General features: G+C 43.6%; 1 protein-coding gene across 1 annotated transcript in view; it reads left to right on the forward strand.

Annotated features, from left to right (window-relative positions):
• The window catches only part of PHF2 (PHD finger protein 2), a 460,832-nt gene that overhangs the window by 357,894 nt on the left and 76,393 nt on the right, over nt 1–26,545 (forward strand). The window contains exons 10-13 of the mRNA XM_082265845.1: nt 12,187–12,278; nt 17,687–17,776; nt 19,967–20,383; nt 24,089–24,214. Of these exons, the coding sequence (XP_082121971.1) occupies nt 12,187–12,278; nt 17,687–17,776; nt 19,967–20,383; nt 24,089–24,214 (725 nt within the window). The remainder of the gene's footprint in view (nt 1–12,186; nt 12,279–17,686; nt 17,777–19,966; nt 20,384–24,088; nt 24,215–26,545) is intronic.

Consider the following 26,545-nt stretch of genomic DNA (forward strand, 5'->3'; position numbering starts at 1 on the left):
GTTTTACTGTAATTGTAGTAATTGGTGTCGGAAACCCAGCAGCAGCAGCAAAACGGGTGCACTCAACCTTGGCACCTATCAAAAACTGGAAGTGATATCACATCCTGCTTTGCCAGAACACTTTCATACCTGGAGTCATGAACTGTCTACCCTGTCAGAGTTTGGACTTGCATCCAGGTTTGGGGACTTGCAAGGAACGGAAAAGATTTTAAAGAAAGCAAATTATCTGCAATTATCTTATTATATGTACGTATACACATAAATATGACATCTTTAATTAAAGGGCTTTCAATTTTGTACCATTAGCAGGATTGCTCGTTATTGTCCCATAAGGGCAAGGAGAGAGTCTCCAGCTCTGTGTAAGCTCTGGCTAGAGCTGTGACTTGAGCTTCCATAGGGCTGTCTTCCTTTACACCTAGTGGTTGAATATAGTGGTGGGCGCACAAAGGAAAGGTGGTGAGTATGCGCTGCTAGGAAACAGGTAATTTGCCGTACTCTAAAAAACTGCCTAAGGCAAGCATGATTATAGCTTTTCCATAGAAACAAAAGGGCAGCAGCAGGCATGCCAAGAATGAACTGGTCATTGTTCGGAAAAAGACTGTGCACCTCCAGGAAGGGCCACATGGTGAACATCGCTGGATTGCGATTGAAGGTAAATGTGTCACTTACTAGACAGCACTCAGGTGGGTATGGAAAACTCATAACTGGAAAACTAAAGAAAGGTACAGTTATCCTTTAAACAAACCCAGGAGGTTACTATATGTAGAGAGGAAAGGATCTCTACTACTCTCAACCAGCCCAGGTGAATAAACAATAAATAGCGGCTTCAGCCTACATGTCTCCACCAAAACCACACACCTTGATGCATTTCGCCCACCCCCACCCACCGGGGCTTAGTCATATATCTAAACCCTGGTAGATGGGGTGAAATGCATCAGGGTATGTGTAGTTTGGTGGCCTTTCCTCTTTACATTTACTAACCCCCCTGGATTGGTATTAGGGCAAGCCTACACCCCATATTCTGGCACACAGAGATATGCTTTCACCTCTACTATGAACGGCACCCAAAAGCAATCAAACAGGTTGCTTTAAAGCAAACCCGTTGCTTTACCCTGTATAGGCAAAGCACAAGTTCTCTTTAGACCTTATTGAACTGCTGTAGATGGTGGCACATGTACTTCATGGTATGCTCCATATACAAGTGTATACACTAGGCTCCAAGCCACTGAACCATGAAAAAAAGCCAGATTTTCTAAAGACATTTTTTTGGCTAACATTCTTTGTACAGATACAGTGACATAAATTTGTCATAAGTGAACAATATTATACTCTTGAGTGGAAAAGCTAAATCTGTGTGTGCCAACAGCCCATGCTCAAGTGGCATGGAATTTATTTTTCTCTTTTGTTCACTGATGGACACAGCTTCAAGTCTTCAGACCATTGGGCTTTATTCTGTCTCTCTTCAGAAGTAGAACTAGGCGGAAACCTTTTTGGTTACGCCCCTGAGGCAGTCCCAGGGGGTATACCATCACTTCCTGCTGTAGGACTCCAGTTTTTTTCTGCCTAGTCAGGAGTAAGGACCTGGCTCTCTGTTGGGATCTGCGGTCCTGGCATTTTTTCCTTTTTAAATGGAATTTTTTACTTTTCTTTTTTTTTGTTCCTGTGTGAACTATAATCAACAGCTGGACTGGGCAACGCACTGGATATTCTAGATCCTTAAGGTCTTCCTAGTCTGGTCTGCGAGCACGACCCAACTATTAGCTCCACGCTAGGTTGGCCATAACATAGCCCCACCGGACGGGGGCTCGCTGGCGAGTGAAACACCTCGCGAGTTCGCATTGCCCTGGTCACGACAGCATTCACGATCAGAGTCGCAGCGTACCTCAGGCCGAAGCACCCCCATTCCAAGATAGTGTGGTGGACTGCTGGGAGTAGCGCCTGCCTGGTGACCGTGGTATGGTGAGTAGTATCCCCCCTCCTTTCTTACGGAATTTTTGGGGTGGTCGCAGGCCCCGGGGATGGTAGGCCGCTCCTGTGTCCTTCCTCCCTCCCGTGCTTCCCCCTCCTTCTTAGCGGGGTTCCCCCTGTGTAGGTGCCCTCATTTGACACCTGCACCCCCCCCGCCGCTGCCAGCTCCCTGTTGGGGGGGGATGTCTATACCTGGGTGCCGTGGGGTCCCCTCCTGTGGTCTGTGTGCTTCCGTGGGGTGCAGGGTCCTGTGCAGCGCAGCGTGGTGCGGACATTTTGCCGTGGATTCTGTATTCCCGGCTTCGGTGGCCATATTTGTGTAGTCCAGCGCCCATGTTTGTGGTTTCCCCCATAGAGTTTAACGGCGGCCATTTTCTTGTAGTCTGATGTGGTGCTGGGCTGCGGGGGCCTCTAGTGTCCGGTCAGCATTTCCTCTTCCTCTTTCTAGCAGTGTGGAAGACCATTTTGGCCCTGCCATCACTAGAAGCCAAGGTAGATATGGCCCTGCAAAGGAGGCCTGGCAAGAAGTGCCCCCCGCTTTCACCTGTATCCTCTGCTTCCTCACAATCTGGGGTGGATTTGGCTGCTGCGGACAAGAGTGAGCCCACTGGGTCTGCGTCCACTCACGCTGAGTGCTCTAATAATGAGGATGAATCCTCCTCCTCCGCAGCCGCGCATGAAATAGCGCTGGTGGAGATCCTAATTGTGACGGTGCGAGAAACTTTAAAGTTGGAGGACTCGGCTGAGTCGGCGACGCCGTTGCAGTTTGGCACCCGCAAATCTTCCAAGGTGATTAAGGTGTTTCCCTTTCCTGCTTATTTTGACGAGATTGTCACTGGTCAGTGGGGTTCCCCCAAATGCATGGTTGGAATACCTAAGCGTTTTGCTAGGAGATATCCCTTTGAGGAGTCTCTTCTGAAGAAACAATTTCACCATCAGTGGATTCTCAGGTTTCCAGGCTAAATATGGCCACACTTTTGTCGGTGGAGGATTCTCCGTCCTTAAGTGACCCCGTGGACAAAAGAGCTGAGGCTCTGGTCCAGTACCTCTTCACCGTGGCTGGTTCAATTTTGAGACCAGTGTTTGCCTTCACCTTGGTATCCCATACTTTAATGGAATGGGCTAAGATTTTGCGCCAGGATCTAGAGAGGAGTCAACACCCTTCTGAGCTGGCGGATCAATTGATCCAGGGGTTACAGTATATTTGTGATGCATCCCTGGATGCGGCCCCCTTGGTCGGCAGGGTTTCGGTGACAGCGGTGATTCTTCGCTGCATGATCTCGTTGAAGTACTGGTCGGCTGACCAGGCTTCTAAAAAGGTGCTGACTGATCCTCCTTTTATAGGTGACCGTCTGTTCGATGCCTCTATGGAAGAGATGATTAAGGGCCTTAACGGGAGGCAAGAGTACATTGCTTCTGCAGGCTGCTAAGGGCAAGGAACCTCGTAAATGTTGTTCTTTCTTTTCGGCTCACAAGCGGCCCATTTGTCTGTCTTGATCGCAGGAAAAGGGCTTGAGATCCACCCGTAACTTTGCGAGAGGCTCCAAAAGACCCTGGAATGGTGAGTCCAAAGCGGGCACTTCTTGTTCCGCAAACAAGCCTTTCCCAGCCAGAAAGGACAGGGGGTGCCTCTTATTGGGACTTTGGGAGCCTATAAGAATGTATTTAATTGAGTGCCAATAAACAAACAATCAAAAAAAGAAGTTATATATAAAATTACAAAACTACAAGATTTTTATTGAACATTAGTGTTAAAATAACAAGCTGATACAGAAGAACAAATGCTTGAAACCAGAGAAAGGCAAGCCACCTCAACATAGTGGCATGATGGTTAGCAACAAAGGTGCAAGTAAAACCCTACAAAAATACCTGACGTGTTTCAGAGTTTTTCTCTTTCTTCAGAGGTGATGGATAAGGGTACAATATTTCTGAAATGTAATAGACAATAATTTATAAATGCACAGTGTCGCACAGTATTGCCACCAAATATGTGCTAGAGGATTTTTACCTTACACCCAGTACATCCAGTAAAGCCTTCCCCAGCCTGAAGGGGCGCCCTCACCCACATCTTGGGTGGGGGGACGTCTTCACCTTTTTCCGGATTCAGGACACACAGGTCCACGAACTGATTCAGTTCAGTTACAAGATTGAATTTCGGTCTTTGCCTCCAGGAAGGTTCTTTCCTTCCAACTTACGCCTGTCTCACGGGTGGCTACAGGTTCTCTACAGAGCAGTGTAGGACCTGTTCGCACAAGGAGTTATTGTGCCAGTTCCAGAGTCGGAACGTTTTTATTAAAATTTGTTTACAGGATCCCGTTTCCAGGAAGGAATGAAGGTTTGTCTGATCTTGGATCTCAAGGCTCTAAACCACTTTGTGCGGCTTCAGAAATTTCGGATGGAGTCTATTCGCAGGGTAGTAGCTTTCCTTTATCAAGGAGATCCTCTTGCCTTTGTTATTATGAAGGATACTTACCTTCATATTCCAATATATGTCGGGCATCAGCGTTTTCTTCCTTTTGCCTTGCGCGAGGAGCACTATCAGTTTGTGGTGTTACCTTTTGGTCTCGCCTCAGCTCCTCAGGTGTTCACAAAGGTTTTGACCCCAGTGTTGCCCTAGCTATGACAGAAGGGGATTGGGGTACTGGGTTACCCGGATGATCTGCTTCTGCGTGCAGAGTCGTCTTTGGCTCTGGAAGCCAACTTGAAAATTACAGTGCAAACTCTACAAGGGTTTGGGTGGACACTGAATTTTCAGAAATCGGCACTGTCTCGTCCACCAAGCTGGACTACTTGGGTCTCACGCTGGATTCAGCGGCAGCCCAGGTGTTTCTTCCTCAGACAAAACTTCTGAAGCTGCAGGATGCAGCTCGGCTCCTGCTGTCCAACCATCGGTCACCACTATGGACTTGCATGCAAGTGCTGGGTCTGATGTTTTGCGCAGTTCCACACCAGACCTCTGCAAAGAGAGATTCTAACCAAATGGAACAAGGATCCGCTGTCATTGGACAACCTGATCCTGTTGAGTCGGGGTTCGAGGGAGTCCCTGCTATGGTGGCTCCACTCCCCAGCCATACGTCTGGGAAAATCTATTCTTCCCCTGTATTGGACTGTAATCACCACGGATGCCAGTCTGTCCGGATGAGGAGGTTTCTTGGAAGTGTGTTCGGCCCAAGGTGTTTGAACTCGAGAGGAGTCCAGGCTGTCGATCAACATTATGGAGATTTGGGCGATCAGACTGTCTGTCTCAATGGACGGAGCATTTGCAGGGACACCTTGTGCAGGTACAATCGGACAATGCTACGAGTGTGGCATATGTCAATCATTAAAGGGACACAAAGAGTGCCATGGCGGCCCAGGAAGTGGCCGATATCTTGAGGTAGGCAGAACGATTTGTTTCGGCCCTTTCTGCTGTGCACATTGGGGGGGGGGGGGGGGGTAGAGAATTGGCAAGCAAAAGCAAATCTCAGTCGGCAGACATTGGATCTGGGAGAATGGTCTCTTCACCCTCAGGTATTTTATCAACTGTGTCTTGGGTGAGGGACCCCTGATGTGAACCTGCTGGCCTCCTGTCTCAACAGGAAGGTGCAGAGGTTCCTGTCAAGGTCTCAGGATCCTCTGGCCAATGCCGCAGATGCTCTAGTGGTCCCTTGGGGTCAGTATTGTCTGATTTATGCCTTTCCTCCAATACAACTTCTGTCGAGACTGCTAGGCAGAATCGAGGTGGAAGGGATTTCAGTCATTCTGGTGGCACCAGACTGGCCTTTCCGGTCTTGGTACGCAGGCCTGCTAAGGCTGTTAGCAGACATCCCTGGAAACTTCCTCTCAGGAAAGATCTTCTGTCGCAGGGACCAATCTTCCATCCTGCCTTACATTAGCTGGCTTTAATGGCCTGGCTATTGAAAGCCAGGTGTTGAAGGACTGAGGGCTGTTCGAGTCTGTGATTCCTACGTTGTTAAAAGCTAGGATATCTACTTCCAGGAAGGATTTATCATCGAGTCTGGAAGGGGTACATTACTTGGTGTGAGTCTAGGGGGGTTTCTTCCTGTTCCTTTTCTGTGTCTCGTCTGTTGGAGTTTCTATAACTACCGTATTTTCCGGCGTATAAGACGACTGGGCGTATAAGACGACCCCCCTAATTTTCAAGTTAAAACATAGGTTTTGGGCTATACTCGCCATATAAGACTACCCCCCTTCCGAAGCAAGGCAACACTATTGAAAAACATCAGATTTCTCATAGATCTCCAAGGTACCCCAAGTACTATAATACATGTAATCTCTCATAATATCTCCAAGGTACTCTTAAGTATTACCAGTAGATGTAATCTCAAGACGCTGCCTGTGCGGGAATCCTGTACCGGTATACCGTATGTACCGTAGCTTCGGCTACATACAGTATACCGCGCTGAGCCAATCACAGTGAGCCATATATTCTATTATTGAATGCAAAGCCTGCTCGGATTGGCAGAGTCAGAGAGGCAGGCTGATGTTACTCCGAGCAGGCTTTGCATTCAATAATAGAATACATCGCTCTCCCTGATTGGCTCAGCGCGGTACACTGTATGTAGCCGAAGCTACAGTACATACGGTATACCAGTACAGGATTCCCACACAGCCAGCATCTTGAGAGATTACATCTGCCGATAATACTTATACTTAGGTTACCTTGGAGATATTATACTCGGTGTATAAGACGACCCCCCATTTTTGGGGGATTTTTTTGAGGTTCAAAAGAAGTCTTATACGCCAGAAAATACAGTAGGTGTAGATCGACGGCTCTGGGCACCATCAAATGCCAGATTTCTGCTTTGGCCATATTTTTCCAAAGGCTGTTGGCGGCAAAGTCGTGGGCTCACACTTTTGTGCAGGGAGTGCACTATCTGGCTCCGCTGGTGAGATCCCTGATGCCTCCGTGGGACCTCAATTTACATAGTTACATAGTTACATAGTAGGCGAGGTTGAATAAAGACAATAGTCCATCCAGTTCAACCTGTGTAGGTGTGTGTGACTGTAATCATCTAACATAGCCCTCAATCTCCTGATCCTTGAGATGTAAGTCTAAGAGTCTTTTGAAAGTCACCATACTACCCGCAGAAACCACCTCTTGTGGTAGACAATTCCACAATCTTGTAGCCCTAACAGTAAAGAACCCCCCACGTTGCCTGAGGTTAAAACGCTAAAATTTGGTGTTGTAGGTACTTCAGAAGCCTCCTTTTGAAAATATTCCAGAACTTCCATTGCTCACTCTGTCGCAGAAGTTGGTCTGCTTACGTGCTATTACTTCCGCACGTAGGGTGTCGGAGTTGGCTGCGTTGTCCTGTCGGTCACCTTACCTGGTGATTCATAGGGACAAGGTGGTGTTGCGACCCTGTCAGGCGTTCCTTTTTAAGGTTATCTCGGGATTTCATTGGAATTATGATATTGTGCTACCATCCCTATGTCCTAAGCCAAAACATCGTAAAGAAATTGCCTTACATTCCTTAGATGTGGTGAGGAAGATTCAATTGTACTTGGCGGTGACTGAACCGAATCGAAAATCCAATTGTTTGTTTGTTCTTATGGATCGACCTCGTAAGGGGCAGGCTGCATCTGCTGAGACCATTTCCAAGTGGATGAGGCAAATGGTGGGGCAGGACTATTCCATTAAGGGTCAGGTTCCTCCTTTTCATTGTAAAGTGCATTCTACAAGGGCGCTTAGTGCCTCCTGGGCCTTCTGTTATCAGGCGTCAGTGGTTCAGGTGTGCAAGGTGGCTACGTGGTCGTCTGTACACACATTCACAAAGTTTATAAGGTGGATGTACTTGCACCTTTGGATGCAGCGTTTGGCCGCAAAGTTTTGCAGGCTGCGGTTGCTGAGGCTTACGCTTCTTGAGAGTGTAATTTTTTCCCTGGTGGTGAGCTCCAGTTGTTATTAGTTGAGCTATTTTTACCTGGTTGGCTATGTTTAGCCTTGTTGGGAATTTTGCGTTTGCTTTGTTTTTTTCCCACCCCTTATATTGACACTTCTTTGGGACATCCCAATGGTCTGAAGAATTGAAGCTGTCTGTCAGTGAATGAAAGAGAAAACTGGATTTTTGTCTTACCATAAAATCCTTTTCTCTGAGGTTCACTGACGGACACAGCACCCTCCCCTCTTTTGCGGTTGAGTTATAGGTTCTTCTGATACTGCTTGCTACAAATTGGAGTCCTACAGCAGAAAGTGATGGTATACCCTCTGGGACTGCCCCAGGGGCATAACCAATAAGGTTTCCGCCTAGTCCTACTCCTGAAGAGAGACAGCATAAAGCCCAATGGTCTGAAGATTTGAAGCTGTGTCCCTCAGTGAACCTCAGAGAAAAGGATTTTACGGTAAGACGAAAATTCAGTTGTTTTTTTTTTTTTTTTTTTTTTTTCCTTTTATGCCACATTTGTATAGTGTATTTAAATTGGTATGTAGGAAATTATATGTGGGGGTTTCAAAACAAAGCAAAAGTGCAAGTAGGCCAAAAGCAAAAAGCATTTTTTCCTCGAAAAAAAAAAAATCCTTATTTGTCAAGTTAAGAGCTGCCATAAACATGAATTCTCCAAAGCAAACACCATTAATGTGGGGTTAACTCACCAGAAATCAAGGGGCCTCCAGGACCCAGCTTGCTCTATATTTTGTATCAGGCTCTTTTGATATAAAATAGATAGATGGTCTCTCTGTGTTCACAATGGATTGCTATGCACTTTTCCCCTCAATCAGGATCAGGATATTTTTGCCGTTTCCTCTCATTTGGTTTAGGCATAAAAAAACAATGCCAAAAAGGCAAAAGAGAACAGCTAAAGTTTTTAATTCAAACTAAACTATTTTCTTACCTTTCAAGGTCTAGAAAAGTCCAACCATAATTTTGTCCTTGTTTGCCTGGAATGGTTTACGCATGAACCATTTTTATGGTGCTCACACTTTTTTTCTATTTCTATTTTTTTTCTATGCCAACTATGAAGTTTAGCATTAGTGACAACAAGAAGATTTTTGGCAATGTGCTCAAATAATATAATGCACAAAGGGCCTTGGTTTTCATGGAGTTTATTACAACTTGCATTTACAATATTCTCAATGTCATGTTACTATGCTATTTGGAGTTATGTAAAGTTTTTACTGTATTTTTGAAAATTTAAAAAAATGTAAAAATAAAGAATAATAAAATATACAATTTAACAAAACTGGCAGAATTAAAAATTACAATTGAATTTTCCAGTCATTAAGACCCCATTCACACTGCCGCGACCAGAATGTCGCCTCATAAGGGGCGACTTGTTAGCGCGACTTTCAGGGCGACTTTGCGCGAATTCAGCGTGACTTGTATGATAGACGACTTTGTACGACTTTGTATTTGGCCAATCAAAATATGATGGTTCTGGGTCATGCTCAATCACACAAAAAAAAGTTCTTAAAAATTGTCGTTTTTGATAGAAAGCCAATTATTGAAAAAATTATTGAAAAAAAAAAAAAAGAAATGAGATTTCTTTGGATTTAGTGTCTGGGGGGTCTAAAAGGTGTACCTGTGAAGTTTCAGCTCTGTAGCATGTCCAGAACCAGAAAAAAAGATAATTTTTCTTAGAATTTTTAGTTGCACAGGGATGGGGCTCCGCTCCTTTCACACCTGGGCGTTTTTGTTGCAGGCGTTTATCGGGCATTTTTTGGGCGTCTTTGGAGGCAGGCATGACATCTGAACTTCTGTGTAGGGGTATATATACACACACACATATATGTATATATACACACATATAGGTGTGAAAGGAGCGGAACCCCATCCCTGCGCTAATGAAATTATTTGCAGGGATGGGGTTCTGCTCCTTTCACACCTATATGTGTATATATATATATATATATATATATATATGTGTGTGGGTGTATATTTACCCCTATACAGAAGTTCAGATGTTATTCCTGCCTCCAAAGACGCCCAAAAAATGCCCAATAAACGCCTGCAACAAAAATGCCCAGGTGTGAAAGGAGCGGAGCCCCATCCCTGTGCTACTAAAAATTCTAAGAAAAATTATCTTTTTTTTCTGGTTCTGGAGTCCGGAACCAGAAAAAAGGATAATTTTTCTTCGAGTTTTTAGTAGCGCAGGGATGGGGCTCCGCTCCACCTGGGCGTTTTTGTTGCAGGCGTTTATCAGGCATTTTTTGGGCGTCTTTGGAGGCAGGCATGACATCTGAACTTCTGTGTAGGGGTGTATATACACACATATATATATATATATATATATATATATATATATATATATATATATATACACATACACACACACACATATAGGTGTAAAAGAAGCGGAACCCCATCCCTGCAAATAATTTCATTAGCGAAGGGATGGGGTTCCGCTCCTTTCACACCTATATGTGTGTATGTGTATATATACATATATGTGTGTGTGTATATAAACCCCTACACAGAAGTTCAGATGTCATGCCTGCCTCCAAAGACGCCCAAAAAATGCCAGATAAACGCCTGCAACAAAAACGCCCAGGTGGAGCGGAGCCCCATCCCTGCGCTACTAAAAATTCTAAGAAAAATTATCTTTTTTTCTGGTTCAGGACCATTTTAATGGAAAGTCGGATCACAAGTCGCTTCAAATAAGATAATGAGGCGACTCCGATTGAAGTCTATGGGACAAGTCGGATAAAAGTCGCTTCAAAGTAGTACAGGACCCTTTTCTGAAGTCGGAGCGACTTCAGTAGTGCCAATTAAGACGGCACTCATTGATTAACATTGCTTTTGTTATGTCAAGCGACTTGGGGCGACTTGAGGGCACACAAGTTGTCTCACAAGTCGCGGCAGTGTGAATGGACTCTAAATGTAAGCATTTTGTGTATACCTTAGTCACAAAACAAACAATTGATATGTTTTTTCCTAAACGAAACCCTTGTTTGTGAAACAAGTTGAATTTATTTTTCATGACAGCACAGTTGACATGAATATATTTGTTAACTTTTGAAATGTTGGAATATTGTGATTTACTGTATAGTATATTTGCCATGTACTATGAGTCCTTGTACACATCGAGCAATGTCTATCCAAGGTTCTGGTTGTATGGTAATTGTAGCAAAAAAGTAAATGTAGTTATACAACCCAAGCCCTAAAGATGAATTCCAAGTACAGTGTATTTTTACATTGGTCCAACTTGAACTATGCATAAACCATACCTGGCCGATGTCCCTGAAAGCTGGAAATCAGTGAAATAGACACTGCTACTCCAGTGATCTCCACTTTTGCTTCTGGGTTCCATGCTGGGTTCCATGCTGAGAGGCTCGCCTAATGCATTCTGAACAGAGAAGGCCAGACGCTTGGCACAGGCACCATCAGGAGAATACTTTGCATCCGTTGAATGAATGCAAAGCGTTGTCAAATTGGATGATGCGGAGAGGCAGAGTGATGACATAACTCTCCACCTCGTCCAATCAGAAAATGCTTTGCATTCATTATTTATTTGTTCTGGTGATAAATGTCAGGGGGATTCTCCTAGGTTTTGTCTTGTCTTTGTAACAGGCCATGAAAGGCTACCCGATGGGACACAGCAAAAAAGAAAAATTACAGATGATGTAACCATTCCTCACCCTATCCAAAACAAAACAAAGAGCACATCTTGGCTATACATACTCTTACTTAGAATGTTTATATATATATATATATATATATATATATAATTTTTTTTTGCTGCAGTTACTGTCTGTACCAAGGCTGACACCTTGTCAAAGTGAGATTGCATCAGGGTTAACTCCAAACAGGGGTCTCCAAACTTTCCAAAAAAAGGGCCATTTTACTGTCCTTCAGGCTTTAGGGGGGCTGGACTGTGGCCAGTAGGAGTAGAAAATGCCCCGGCTTTTAGTTCTCCATCATTGGTTTTATTGGCAGGAATAGTGCCGCATTGTTCAAATCAATCAGAAGAATAGTTCCCTATTGATGGTGACAGTAGGGGGGAATGATGCCCAATCATTGGTGTCAGTTGGTGGAATAGTGGTCAGTTGATGGTGTTAGTAGGGGGAATGGTGCCCCGTCATTGGTGTCAGTTGATGTAGTGCCCCAAGGGTCAGAAAAAGGCAAGCAAAGGAAGGGCCCCATCTGACCACTGGGCCGCAGTTTGGAGACCACTGCTTCAGAATAAAAAGACTCATAATAAAATAGCCTTCAATGCATGACTGTCATTTTGGTAAAGAGGCTGCTACTGTATTAATCCTGGGCATTTTTTTTACTTTAGCATTACACAAGGCGGGGAAGCAGCCAGTACCGCATCTTGTCCTAGGGGCCAAAATACTGAACGGAGCCTTTAGATCGTGGACAAAAAAACATGTAAGTGTCTGAGTCATTGGTATTTTCAATCACTGTGATATTGCATGTGTAGATTTAAATAATATTACATAGGAAGACTCAAACACACTGCCCCTGCATTCGTTTTCTTTGTTACTCAACATTTTTGCTGTGTGCTATTAAAGTAGAACAGTAGGCAAACTGCCAACTTCACAGTTCATATGTGTGAAATATTTTAGCTGCAGACAGCCATGATGTTTAGCAAAGTGCTGTAACCCATAGCAACCTGATTTCAGGTTTCTTCAGTCCAGGATAGTCAGAACTATGAAATAGTATTGCTGATTGGGTGCTATGCTTTCCTGCCCTGTGCTTGTGTAGTTTACATTATAGGAAGCTATTTCATCCAGATGGTTAGCGATCAAATGCTAGTGATTTTTTTTGTGTACAATTTAGCTTGATGTGATGGCAGCCATATTAGTGCACTTACGACAGAAAAAAGTGAGTACTGTCCTCGATACTTATTTTATTTGCACTAACATATAATTTCTCTATCGTCCCTCGACAGACGCAGCTCCTTATCTTCATGACTCATAGGTTATGCTCTTTTTAGGAATAGGCACTAGGCAGAAAAAAAACTTGACCACGCTTATGGGGGCTGTCCCTGCAGGCATAACCCCTCAGTCTCTGCTATCATCAAACAGTTTGTTCTGCTAGTGTTAGGAATAGGACCTAGCTCAATGCTGGGACTTCGGTCTTAGCTGTAACAGAGAAAGTTTGTAAATTATTATTTTTTAACCAGTTAGTTCCTGAGGATCAAGATCCAGAGGAACTACAAGCAACAGCCGGTTGCGGTTTCGCACTGGATAATTTAGATCCTTAGGGTCTCCCAGCCTGGCCAGTGATCAGGTTATAGTCCAGAACTAGGCCTCGCCACGACAGTGCCCCAATGGATGGGGACGAGCCTGCGAGTGGAAAGTCTCGCTGGGACGCATCGACCTGGAATGCCCTGAGTCGCAGCTTCCCCTTGGCTGACAGCACCTCCATCCCGGGTGGTAGGTGATCTGTTTCGGAGTGGCTTCCCCCTGTGGTACTGGACCTAATAGACCAGTTGACCCAAGCCCTTGTGTTCATGTGTGATACCTTCCTGGACTCAGCTTTGTTGGTGGCCAGGACGTCAGCAGTGGGGATTGCTATAAGGCGCATGGTATGGCTAAAATGCTGGTCAGCTGACCAGGCTTCTAAGAAGGCTGTGACTGATCTTCCTTTTACAGAGGAGAGGCTGTTTGGATCCTCCCTGGATGAGCTGATCAAAGGTATCACGGGGAGTAAGAGCACGAATCTGCCCCAATCCTCTAAGGGCAAGGCGCCGCATACTAGGTGGGGGCCTTCCTTTACTGCTCACAAACATCTTTTTCGTGCCTCCGAGTCGCAAGAAAAAGGTAAACTGTTTAGGTCTTCTGGGGGTTCCAAGAAGCCATGGTCGAGAAAATCTAAGTCTGGCCAATCTGGACCTGCAGACAAGTCCTCGGCTGCATGAAGGGGCACCCTCACCCGAGTCTAGGGTGGGGGGGGGGCGTCTTTGATTCTTTCAGGAACCCTGGACCTCCTTGATTCAGGACAAATGGATTCACAAACTGATCCGATTAGGATACAAGATCGAATTCCGGTCTCGTCCGTTGGACAGGTTCTTTTCGTCCAGTCTTCAAGTATCCCCAGTCTGGTTAAGGAACTTGCGAGGAGCGGTACACGACTTGCTGTCGCAAGGAATGATTGTGCCGGTTCCCGCTCACGAACATTTTCAGGGGTTTTATTCAAACCTATTCACCATGCCCAGAAAAGGAAGCAAGGTGCATCCCATCCTGGATCTCAAGGTCCCGAACCGCTTTGTGCGGGTACTGAAGTTTCAGATGCAGTCCATCCGCATGGTAGTAGCGTCTGCATCAGGGAGATTTCTTAGCCTCCATAGATATCAAGGACGCATATTTACACATCACTATCTACGCTTGACACCAGCGGTTTCTTCGCTTTGCGGTAGCAGAGGAGCATTGTCAATTTGTGGCATTACCCTTTGGTCTTGCTTCCGCTCCCAGAGTGTTTACCAAGGTACTAGCACCGGTATAAGCACTGCTACGCCTGCGGGGGATTGCGGTAATGGGGTACCTGGAGTAACTAGTACCTCTCCTGTTGAGAGCGGACTCTTATTCAGCCTTGTTGGGGAATTTGACGATCACGGTCGGAACTCTGAAGGAATTCAGTTGGAATATCAATTTCAAAAATACGCGCTGACTCTGGTTCAGACACTGGATTATCTGGGCTTGACTCTGGATTTAGCCTTGGCGATGCTTTTTCTTCCCCCGGGCAAGCTGCAAAAGTTTGACAACAATCTGTCCTCTCTGAGTTTGCATGTTAGCCTTAGGTCTGATGGTATCGACCTTCGAGGCGGTTCTGTTTGCTCAGTCCCATACAAGGCCTTTGCAAAGGGATATTCTTGTAAAATGGAACGAGGGTCCAAAGTCCTTGGATTCTGTGATTCGGTTGAGCCATAACACAAAATCTACTCTGTTGTGGTGGATTCAGTCTCCAGCACTGTGCCAGGGCAAGTCCTTCCTTCCATTGTTTTGGATGGTGGTAACCACGGACGCCAGCCTGTCAGGCTGCGGCGGGGTGCTGGGGAAGCTCTGTGCCCAGGGTACCTGGACGATGGAAGAGTCAAAACTTCCTATAAATGTTTTGGAGCTCAGAGCAATAAAGCTTTATCTGTGTCATTGGACAACTCGTCTGCAAGGTTGTCCGGTTCAGATTCAATCAGACAAGACCACGGCTGTGGCTTGCATCCATCACCAGAGGGGCACCAAGAGTGTCTTGGCGGCCAAGGAGGTGGCCAAGATTCTGGCCTGGGCGGAAAGCTTTGTTCCAGCTCTCTCTGTTGTACACATTCCAGGTGTGGAAAACTGGCAGGCGAATTACCTGAGTCGTCAGGTGTTGGATCAAGGGGAGTGGTCCCTACACCCGGAGGTGTTCCGCCTCCTGTGTGTTCGGTGGGGGACTCCCGAGGTCGATCTGTTTGCCTCTCGCCTCAACAAGAAGGTGCAAAGATTCGTAGCCAGGCCTTAAGATCCTCTGGCCAATGCTACAGACGCACTGGTGGCTCCTTGGGGTCGGTATCGGCTGATTTATGCATTTCCCTCATTTAAACTCCTGCCGAGGCTTCTGCGCAGGATAGAGGTGGAAAACATTCAGGTAATTTTGGTGGCTCCAGACTGGCCATGCCGGTCTTGGTACGCAGACCTGATAAGGCCGGTCGCCAATACCCCTTGGAGACTTCCTCTCAGGGAAGATCTGCTGTCTAAAGGTCAGATCTTCCATCCTGCTTTACATTCGCTGGCTTTAACGGCATGGCTGTTGAAAGTCAGGTGTTGAGAGATAGGGGTCTTTCTGACTCTGTGATTCCTACACTCTTGATGGCTAGGAAGTCAACTTCCAGGAAGATCTACCATCGTACGTGGAAATCGTACATTTCATGGTGTGAATCGCTGTAGGTGCACCCTCACTTGTTTTGGGTCGCTAGGGTTTTGGCCTTTTTGCAGAAAGGGGTTGAACAGCGGTTGGCTTTGGCTATATATTTTCAACGCGCGTTAGCCACGCATGTTCTAATCTGGACTTTTATCCAGGGAGTGCGCCAATGGCTCCTCCGAGGCGATCCCCCTTTACCTCCGTAGGATCTAAATCTGGTGTTATCTGTTCTTCAAAAGCCTCCTTTTGAAAAAAAATTGTTAGATTTTGCTGCTTTCTTTGTCTGAGAAGGTTGCCTTCTTGGTGGCGATCACTTCTACCTGCAGGGTATCTGAATTGGTGACGTCTTGCTGCTCTCCTTATCTGGTGGTACACAGGGATAAGGTGGTACTTAGACCTAATCAGTCGTTCCTTCCTAAGGTGGTTTCTGATTTTCATCTAAATGAAGACATTGTGTTGTCTTCACTTTGCCCTAAACCTCAGCATCCCAAGAAGTATGCCTTGCATTCTTTGGATGTGGTTCAGGCGATCAGGGTTTATTAAGAGACCACTGAGTCCTTTAGAAAATCAGACGCTCTTTTTGTCCTTACCGATGGACCCTGTAAGGGATTAGCTGCGTCTGCTGCGACCATTTCCAGATGGATTAGGCAGACGGTGGTACAGGCCTATTCACTGAGGGTCAGGTTCCTCCTTTCCCAGTGAAGGCTCATTCTATGAGAACGCTTAGTGCCTCTTGGGCTTTTCGCAATCAGGCGTTCGTGCTACAAGTTTGCAAGGTGGCAACTTGGTCGTCTTTGCATACGTTCTCAAAATTCTACAAGGTAGTTATGTTCGCATCCGCCAACACATGCTTCTTTGGTTTTGCAGGCTGCAGTTTAAAAGAGAACTCTGTTTTGTTTCTGTTTGAGGGTTCAATTTTTTCCCGGTGATCGCCAGTTGTTCCTGGTTGAGCTCCATGTTACCTGGTTGGCTAAGTTTAGCTAATGGGGACTTACGTTTTGTTTCTGCGTTGTTTTCCACCCCTCATGATTATACTGCTTTGGGACATCCCTATGAGTCATTAAGATAAGGAACTGCATCTGTCAATGAACGATAGAGAAAACTGGATTTTTGTAAGAACTTATCGTAAAATCCATTTCTCTTAAATTCATCGACAGACCCATCACCCGCCCCTCTACTTCTGAGGTATGGGATTTTTGTCTTCTAAACACTGCTTGCAAATAAACTGTTTGATGATAGCAGAGTCTGAGGGCTTATGCCTGCAGGGACAGCCCCCATAGGCGTGGTTACGTTTTTTTCCTGCCTAGTGCCTATTCCTAGAAGGAGGAGCATAACCTATGAGTCATGAAGATAAGGAGCTGCGTCTGTTGATGAACTTTAGAGAAAAGGATTATACGACAGGACAAGCTTTCGGGGTATGTCCCCTTCTTCAAGGTCCGAGTACTGCTTAGACCTTGAAGAAGGGGACATACCCTGAAAGCTTGTCCTGAAAAATTGTATGTTAGTACAAAAAAAAAATTATAATTTTAATGGACAGTGAGCAGGTACCTGCTTCCACTTCCAGGTAAGATTGCCACAGCGATCTACGAGTATGTCCAGCTCCTCCTCTTTCCCCCTGCAGCCTTCTGGGACACATACAGGTCCCAGAAGATGACAGGACCTTTCACAAAGTGCAACGCGACTCACGCATGTGCAGTAAGACACCATCTGTGAAGCCTGAAAGCTTCACGGCAGGGTTCCCTTAGTGAAGATGCCAACACCTGCACCCGAAGTCGATTGAAGAGTCAGCCTGGGTGCTGACATCGCTGGATCCCTGGACAGGTAAATGTCCATTAAAACTTGACTTTTAATTTTTTGGGGGAAACTGGAGCTCCCCTTTAAGCTGTATACTTTCTGTTTTTTTGAGAAACCTAAAATGTTTCCATTGGTATTCGTAGGCTCTCCTAGAACATGAAGATGAACTTCCTGAACATTTCAAGCCATCACAGCTCATCAAGGATCTCGCCAAAGAAATACGGTTAACAGAGGTGAGCTTTTTGTGTTGCATTTAAAGTGGACTTGTACTTTGCGTATAATAGGTAAAGTAACCAGTTCATTGTATTTTATGGAGTACAGGCATACCCCACTTTTAAGCACACAATGGGACCGGAGCATGTATGTAAAACGAAAATGTACTTAAAGTGAAGCAATACCTTTTTTCATTTCTCAATGCATGTAAATACACTAGCTCCATAGGAAATCTTGGTCATTGCTCCCAAACCATGTGACAAGGACACCAAGCTTGGGGAGCATGTTAAGGGGATCCAGGACTATGACATAGTAGATTACCTAGGCAAGCTGGCCAGCCACAGACAGGATTTGTTGTAGTCCTGGGTCCCCTCTCGGTGCTCCCTAAGTTTAGTATCCCTGTCACTTATGGTTTGGGAGTAGTGCCATGTCAAGCTGACCAAGATTTCCAATAGACGCCAATGTTAAAAACCGGGAGTAGTGTCATGCCAAGCTGAACAAGCTGTGTCCTTACTCGCGAGTGTACTTAAAGTGAGTATACTTACAGCGGAACTTTACTGGGGATATTGTTATCCTCTGCTCCACCATCTTTACATATCTGGTGAATGTGCAGATGTGTAGCAGTTCTGTGCCAAGTCTTCAGGAACTGGCAGAGACCTGCAGCATGTTTGTGCATGTCCAGACATTTCTACACATGCGTGGTTAAAGTGGTAGTAAACCCTCATTTTTTATTTTAACCTACAGGTAAGCTTATAAACTTACCTTTACATAAAATTGATATCTCCTAAACGTGCACTGTTTAGGAGTTATTCTAGTGAGCAGCAGCTGGTGACGTCACCAGTGCATGTGCTCTGAAGGAACGGCATACCTGTGCTAGTCCTTCAGAGCTGTGTGCTGTGGCCGAGACTCCCGCACGCATATATATGTGGAAGGGACGTCATTGTGGTTCGACCCATCAGACAAACAGAGCCCGCAAACCCGGAAGGAAGACCTGGTGAAGATGAAAGCAGTGACAGCGCGCCACTGGAGGGCTTCGTTATAAGGTAAGGCTGTCATATTGTGCTAGTATGCAGTGTATACTAGCACATTATGATATTGCCTTGCAGGAAGTAACTTTTTTTTTTTTTTTTAAAGAGTTTACTACCGTTTTAAGCCACCGGGTTCTGATTTAAAACTTTATGTGGTTCTGTGGCTTGCTCATGTGCCGTAGGTCTCTGCCATATCAGGAACATCTGCGACTTGTCTGTGTGTGCATGCGCAAAATGTCACAGCCTGCTTGCTTTCTGTGTTAAATTGTTGAGAATCTCAGGAGGCAGCAGGGCATTATGTCATTCTGGCCTAAACCAGAAAGCAGGAAGTGATGCAGTGCAGCACAAAAAAAGCATTTAATCTTTTTGTGTAAAAGGGAACAACATTCTATTCTTTTTAAAGCATTGAGAGGAAAGTTTCACTTTAAATACTTCGCCATGCTCCTCCACTACCCAAATCCACTGCCAATCTGCTTGAGATTCAAGTTTACATTTTTTGTTGTTGAGAAAATTTTAAGTGACGCTTGGACTGTGTAAGTCTGTAAAACTAATCCTTTGAATAATTCTCCTTTTCCACACTTCACAGCCAGACAGGTGACATTAGTTTCTGATTAAACAATTTATCTACCTGGTTCAGCAATTCAGCTTCCTATGTCATGTCTCTGACTCCAGTCTTTTTATTGGACAGTTAATAAGAATTATTACCTCTGTCCGGTGAGCAGGGCACTGGTCTTGGAAGCAGTTAAGAAGACCCAGTAAACAATAGGGATAAACCCAAAGGTTTTAGAGTGATCCTAATAATTAGAGAAGGTGTTTCATATAAGAAGAATGACAAAAAATGAAATATTCTTTGTCAGGTAAAACAGTGAAGCTATATATTTCAATGTCTAAGTGCCTGGAGTTCCACTCTAAATTTAGACATTTATTTTTCAAAGAAATATACCATAGTCACCGTGTTTAAAGGGCAGATTAATTGCGAATCAGTGGAATATTGGCGGTGAGTGAATTATGTCCCGGAGGAGCTGCAGGTGCTCTTTCCTTTCACACACTCTGGTTCTTCTTAATACCTCAGGAAAAACTCTTTGGAGGGAGGGGAAAGAAGGAAGGAGTCACTTCCCTGCTCAGTTACCTAAAAAAAGGTAAACTACATTTTACATGTTTCTTTTTTTTTTTTTAACCTAGAATGCATCAAAAGTCATCAAGACAGACATTAGTGCCAACACCATTCCAGAAAGCAACAATATTATTGAGAAAATCGAGAGTGAACCGAAAGAAGAACCTCCCTCGCCAGTGCCAGAAAGTCCACCACCTATGGAAAAATTTACGAAAAAAAAGACCAATAAAAGTGAAAAACTGTCAAAACCCCACAAACCTCCTAAACCCCCCAAAGAGGCAAAACCTGTCAAAAGTGCCAAACCACCCAAAACTCCAAAACCACCTAAACCTCCCAAACCTTCTAAAAACAAGGAGGGAGGCAAAAAGAAGGCAAAGAAGATAAAAGATTCACCCACATCAATACCAACCACTCCAGACCTCGATGTTCTCGAGGCCCACACTAAGGATGCATTGATTAACGTTGACACGCCAAAGAAGGTTACGGTGAGTACATATTATTTCATTCTTAGATAAAGAAGTTAGTTTATTTGGAGCTAATAAGTACACATGCCGTGGAGAAATATGGAGGCTGCTATTGCTGACGTCCTTCTGAACATGAAGTCAAAGGAAGTCAGAATTCTTTTATCTATATATGACTTTAAATGTATTGAAACCAAAGAAGTAAGCACAACTTATATAATAACCTTTATGGCCCAGCTATATGACCCTGATAAAGGGGGCCGTATAGGGGCCCGAAATAAGTTAAGAGTCTTTCTGGACCATATCCGTGAGCTTTACATGGACATCAACATTTGAATGGTGCTCCTGATCCTGCATATTTGAGATGATGTTTCAAGAGCCCATAAAGGATTTTCTGTACCAGAGAGCAGCCTACAAATTACCCAAGAAAGCAGAAGATATGCCAGACCCAGACCTTAAATCTTAAGGGCCTCTTCAAGCACATTACTGTCAATAACATGGTAACCCCCAAAATAGTGTGTGTGTATATATATATATATATATATATATATATATTTTTATTTTTTTTTTTTTTAACAAAAAGGTTATTGCTTTTTTGATATTACAGTAAGTATAGGTAGTGTTTAACACTTCGTGAAGGTTTCTTTGCCCCCCTCCAACAGATTGACAACATTCTTTATGTTACATAGAACCTATAGGATCTCAGCTTTCTTATATAGGATAGAAACCCAGGAAACCGCTTCCTGTAGCAAATGCAGTTTAGAACAAGGAGACCTCATGCACCTCTTGTGGAGAAGTCATAAACGTATAAGATACGGGGATGCAGTGGTTTCTAATAGTAAAAGTACTTTTTGTACACACTGGTAACTCCCCCTCTCACCTGTATACTTGGCTGCTTTGAATACATCTATCTGAACTTGAACACCGTTTTAGCAATTCCACAGTCTCATTTCGCAGCATGTAGAATGGTTTTATTGAATTGGGTTTCCACTGTGGCCTGTGTTAGATGAGTGGGTTACAGAAATCAAGAAACTTTTTGCATATGAAAGATATTAACTTGAAAAGTCCTACAAAAACACTTTATTATAGGCTCTGATGGTTGGATGCTGTCTCCAAGGGTTTTGGGCATATTGATAGTCTATGACGTATTGCATGAGGCATCAATCAACCGGAGGTCTGGCTTGTTGTTGAGGCTACAGTTAGTATAGATAGGCATAAGGTTTTAGATATAATTGTTACTGCTGTACAACCCTCTATAACTCGATGTGTACATGCTCTTCAATGTGATTGGTACTTGCTACATTGTGTTTTGCCTCTGTACCTAAAAATAAAATGAAATTAATTACATAAAAAAAAGTGTATATATATATATATCTATATATAAGCAAGTAAAGATGAGGCATCCTTGCACTTTTACAAATCTTCAGAAACCAGACTGGATAATCACATCAGCAATGGACAATAGTTGTATGGGAAATGAAGGATGAGATATCCAAATAATGCAAGTTCTTTTACTTCAGAAAGTCATGTCCCCATTTCTTAAGAAAGAGCATAGGTTTTTGCTTTAAACTGTACAGTTGCTTTGTGGCTTTGTGCCTTGATTTTTTGTACATTATGGATATAAATTTGAAGTAAAGAAATTTGCATTGTTTGCATATCTCATCCTTCCTTTCTTATATATATATATATATATATATATATATATATATAATGTGTGTGTGTGTGTATATATGTATGTATGTATGTATGTATATATCACACGGTATATATAATGTTTAGCAGAATGATTCATTAGTTAGGTGGTCCAAAGTGCAGTTATCTGCAGGAAAAAGGATAATTGTTTAGAGCAGTAAAACATTCTTGCACTTCTTCATAGGTTAATGCACTTTACACATAGCCCTATGACTTTTTACTAATCTTTTATGCCTGGTAAAACAGATATAACCCCTATTTTGATGACATATTGGGCTTGTGTACACAGATTATGTTTACCTGCATTTGTCGTGCATTTAATAAAACACATCACCACCTGGCAGTAGTGACAATTACCTTTGCTTTATGTAACCAACAAAAGGCCCCTTATCTTGGTATGCATATTACATGTATTTATTTATAAGCTTACAATACAAAGGTGTCATCCTTTGCTTTGCCACTGCAGCACCCTCAAGTATTGCAATGTCATTGGCCATCTTTAGTGTGGCTGAATATACAATTCCATTAATACTGTATTTCCCTGAAAATAAGCCCAACCCTGAAAATAAGCCCTAGTTTAGTGTTTGTAAAATTTTAGCATCCACTCTATTACTGTTTTATTATAATGTCCAGTGTGTTTCTGTAATCTAATTGTGTGAAATACCTTTGGTACAGTGCCGCTCGGCGCTCAGCTGATCCCTCACTCTGCTCTTTTCCTCTTCTCATAGCTGTCAGAGGGGGATCTCAGCCACTCCCCTCTGCAGTGTTCAGAGCGGGTCATAGAAGCACACACTCCTGTATCTCAGCTCTCTCCTCCTTCTGCTGGCCGCTGTCGGTATCGTGCACATTCCTGTATCTCAGCTCTCTCCTCCCTCTGCTGGCTGCTGTCAGTATCGCACACATTTATGCATCTCGGCTCTCTTCTCATTCTGCTGGCCGCTGTCGGTATTGCGCACATTCCCTTATCTCAGCTCTCTCCTCCCTCTGCTGGCAGCTGTCGGTATCCCACACATTAATGTATCTCGGCTCTCTCCTCGCTCTGCTGGCGCTTCCGTGACCCCCAGCTGTCAGCGGGGGAGAAGAGAAGGAGAGCAGAGCGGGAGATGAGCTGAGCGCTGAGCACGTCTGTACCAAAGGTATTTTACACAAATACCTTTGTATAATGTCCAGCTTTTGTCCGATATTTTCTGAAGGGGCAAACATGAAAATGTTTCTGGTATGATACCAGATCGTACGATTTTTGTTTAATCATTACAGGTTTCATCTAAAAATACAATACAAATACATTATGTCAATTTTCGTATGAGAATTTGTGTACTTTACTAGCCTATTGGTTTTTGATATGGGGACTAGCATGCAAAAACAAAAACGGACGGCCATTCCTCCGATAATCTCATCATGTGTACTAGCCTTTAGTCTGCTAAAACATTGTGCATCATAAACAATTTACCATGTTAAGGTTTCTCATCCTTTTTGTAGCTTCATGCTGCTGATCTTATTCAGTCTCTTCAGTCATTTCCTGTCCTGTCATTTTGCACATCATTGCTGTTGATCAGGGATGGCGAACCTTGACACCGCACATGTTTTGGAACTACATTGCCCATAATGCTCTTGCACTCTGCAGTGTAGTTGAGCATCATTGGAAATGGGGTTCCAAAATGTCTGGGGTGCCAAGGTTCACCATAACTGCTCTAGATTGTCTTTCTGATGTTGACAGTGGTGGAACATACCTATGTGTGTAGGCACAGCCACTTGTAATCTCCATTAGGGGAATGGGAAAATGGAAGAGCACAACTGGGAGACAGTTGTCACCCCATACATGAAGTGACTGAACAAAGACCTTCATAACAAGATCTCCTTTCTATTATTTAGTAAGAAAACTTTTGGAATTAATATGTGAAAGTTATTCTGAGATTTTCGTGATTCGGTTTATATATTCTTTTATGTCATGACAATTTTTTTATTCTTGATAATGAATCAGTTCAAGTAGATGAAGCAAATCTTAGCCAATGCTTCCATACATTTATTTTTCTCCAGGTCCCTAAGGAAGAGATAACGGTCCCTCCTAGCAAGGAGGAGACAGCTAAACAGAACAACGATGTGGAAAAGTTTGAAATGCGGGAACAGAATAAAATCAAAACAGAAGCAAAGTGGAAATATAAGGTATAGTGAATGTTGGAGTTCTGAAGAGGAGAAAGCTCTTTTTCTTAAACAAAATAAGCATGTGAAAATTGAATTCATCAAGCTGGTCGTACAGAAAAAAAGGAGATCCTTATATGGTCCCCTTTTACCCTACATGACAAATCTGTTATTTGATGCATGTCAAGTTACCCCTCCTAATAGCCTATAAAGCAATTATGGTGTCCTCCAGGTATTTTCTTATCTTCTCTGCTTTAACCACTTCTGGACCGGAACGATTACCCCCTTAATGACCAGGCCATTTTTTGCGATACGGCACTGTGCTGTTTTAACTGACTATTGCACAGGTGTGCAACGCTGTACTCAAATAAAATTGATATCTTTTTTTTTTTCTCCACAAATAGAGCTTTCTTTTGGTGGTATTTGATCACCTCTGCGATTTTTATTTTTTGCGCTATAAACAAAAAAAGAGCAACAATTTAAAAAAAAAAAACAGTATTTTTTACTTTCTGCTATAAAACATTCCCAATAAAAAAAATTGAAAAGTCTAATTTTTTTTTTCATCATTTTAGGCCAATTTGTATTCTGCTACATATTTTTGATAAAAACAATCCCAATAAGTGTATATTGATTGGTTTGCGCAAAATATATAGCGTCTACAAATTAGGGGAAAGATTTATGTCATTTTTATTTATTGATTTTACTAGTAATGGCGGCGATCAGCAATTTTTAGGTGGGACTGCGACATTGTGGAGGACAGATCGGACAGCTAACTGACATTTCTGACACTTTTGGGGGGACCAGTGACATTATTACAGTAATCATTGCTAAAAATGTGCACTGTTGATAGAACCAATATTGGGGAGGTCGTGGAGCCGGGGGGGGTGGGAGCTCCTGCGGCAATTATGTTCCCAATGGGGGCCGCGGGGGCTCCACTTCTCCCCTCGCTGTCACGCACTTTCCCTTCTCTCCTCATTTCTCTTTGTTTAGCTGTAAGAGGGGCTACCATTCCGGGCAGTCTAAGGCTTTGGTACCCGGGCATTGCCCTCAGGCTACCACTACTTTGGCTATAAGGAGGTGTATGGTTTGCTCACTACTGAGGTATTGTATGTTCATTTATAAATGTTTATACAAGTTTACGAAGGTTACTAATGCTCACGTTGGTTATTTCAACATGGTCAGAACGTCCTTCCCCTCCCCCCCCCCCCCTCCCCTTCCCTCCCTCTCTCTTGTACTTTACTGTTATATGCAGACAATGTTTGGTGCATGATGTACACTGCTTTCTGTGTTTACCGTTTGCCACATGTGTACCTTCTATGCTTTTTTCCATGTATGTTGCAAATCTCAATAAAAAATATTATAAAAAAAAAAAAAAAAAAAATGTGCACTGTTACTGTACTAATGACACTGGCAGGGAAGGGGTTAACACCACGGGCGATCAAAGGGTTACATTTGTCCCTAGACCGCCGTTCTGTCTCCACAGGAAATGTTTGCGGGTGTCCAGCAGACATCACGGCTGCCAGACCCACTGATTGGTTCCTCCTGTAGCTAATTGGTGCGTGCGCGCGCCCTCACTAGTGGTCCAGCGAAACTACGTACAAGTACGTCATTTTGCAGGACAGAGCCAACCTTCCGCAATATAAGTACGGCGGCTGATCGACAATTGGTTAAAGGATCCCTGATCATCCTCTCCACACCCACTGTCCCAATTTAAAAACAGCACAGCCGATCAGGGCTCTGCCCACAAAGCCACATCATTCATTTACAGAGTTCATTTTAAGTGTAAAATGTGTATTGGAAAATCAAAGACTGCTATATTTAATAAGAATATCAAAGCAATTGTTAAATCAAACAATTAGAGGATGGTGCATGTTTTTAGACACCAAACTCAGCATAACTGTTATGCACAAAGCAATTTTAGCCACTTCCTTCCCACATAATGCGGGTTTCCCATTTCCCTGTACAATGTCTAATGCTAAACCTACACAGTACACAGCAGCTTGCAGCCAACACTCATCTGCTTGCTAACAGACCGAGCTGTCATTGGCAGCTCCAAGCCCCACTAATGCTCCAGAACCAATTTGAGTGGTTCCCGATCATGTGATTACTTTGCCAGCTATGGCTTGCTTAGTCATAACTTGCAGCTTAGAGCTTCATTCACAAAAATATTCCTTTAGCCTGCAAATGAGAATGGAGACTAGAGATAGCAGTATGTCTCTGTTTAATACTGTAACTGTCAGATACAATTATTGTGTTTAAAATTAAATAATAAAAATACATAAATAATAAAGTAAATATAAATTATAAAAAATAAAGTAGAATTTTATTAAAACAGTGCACCAAACAAAAGCCTTA

This window comes from Pelophylax lessonae (assembly GCF_965119305.1).
Source record: "Pelophylax lessonae genome assembly, chromosome: 8".
Classification (NCBI taxonomy): domain Eukaryota; kingdom Metazoa; phylum Chordata; class Amphibia; order Anura; family Ranidae; genus Pelophylax; species Pelophylax lessonae.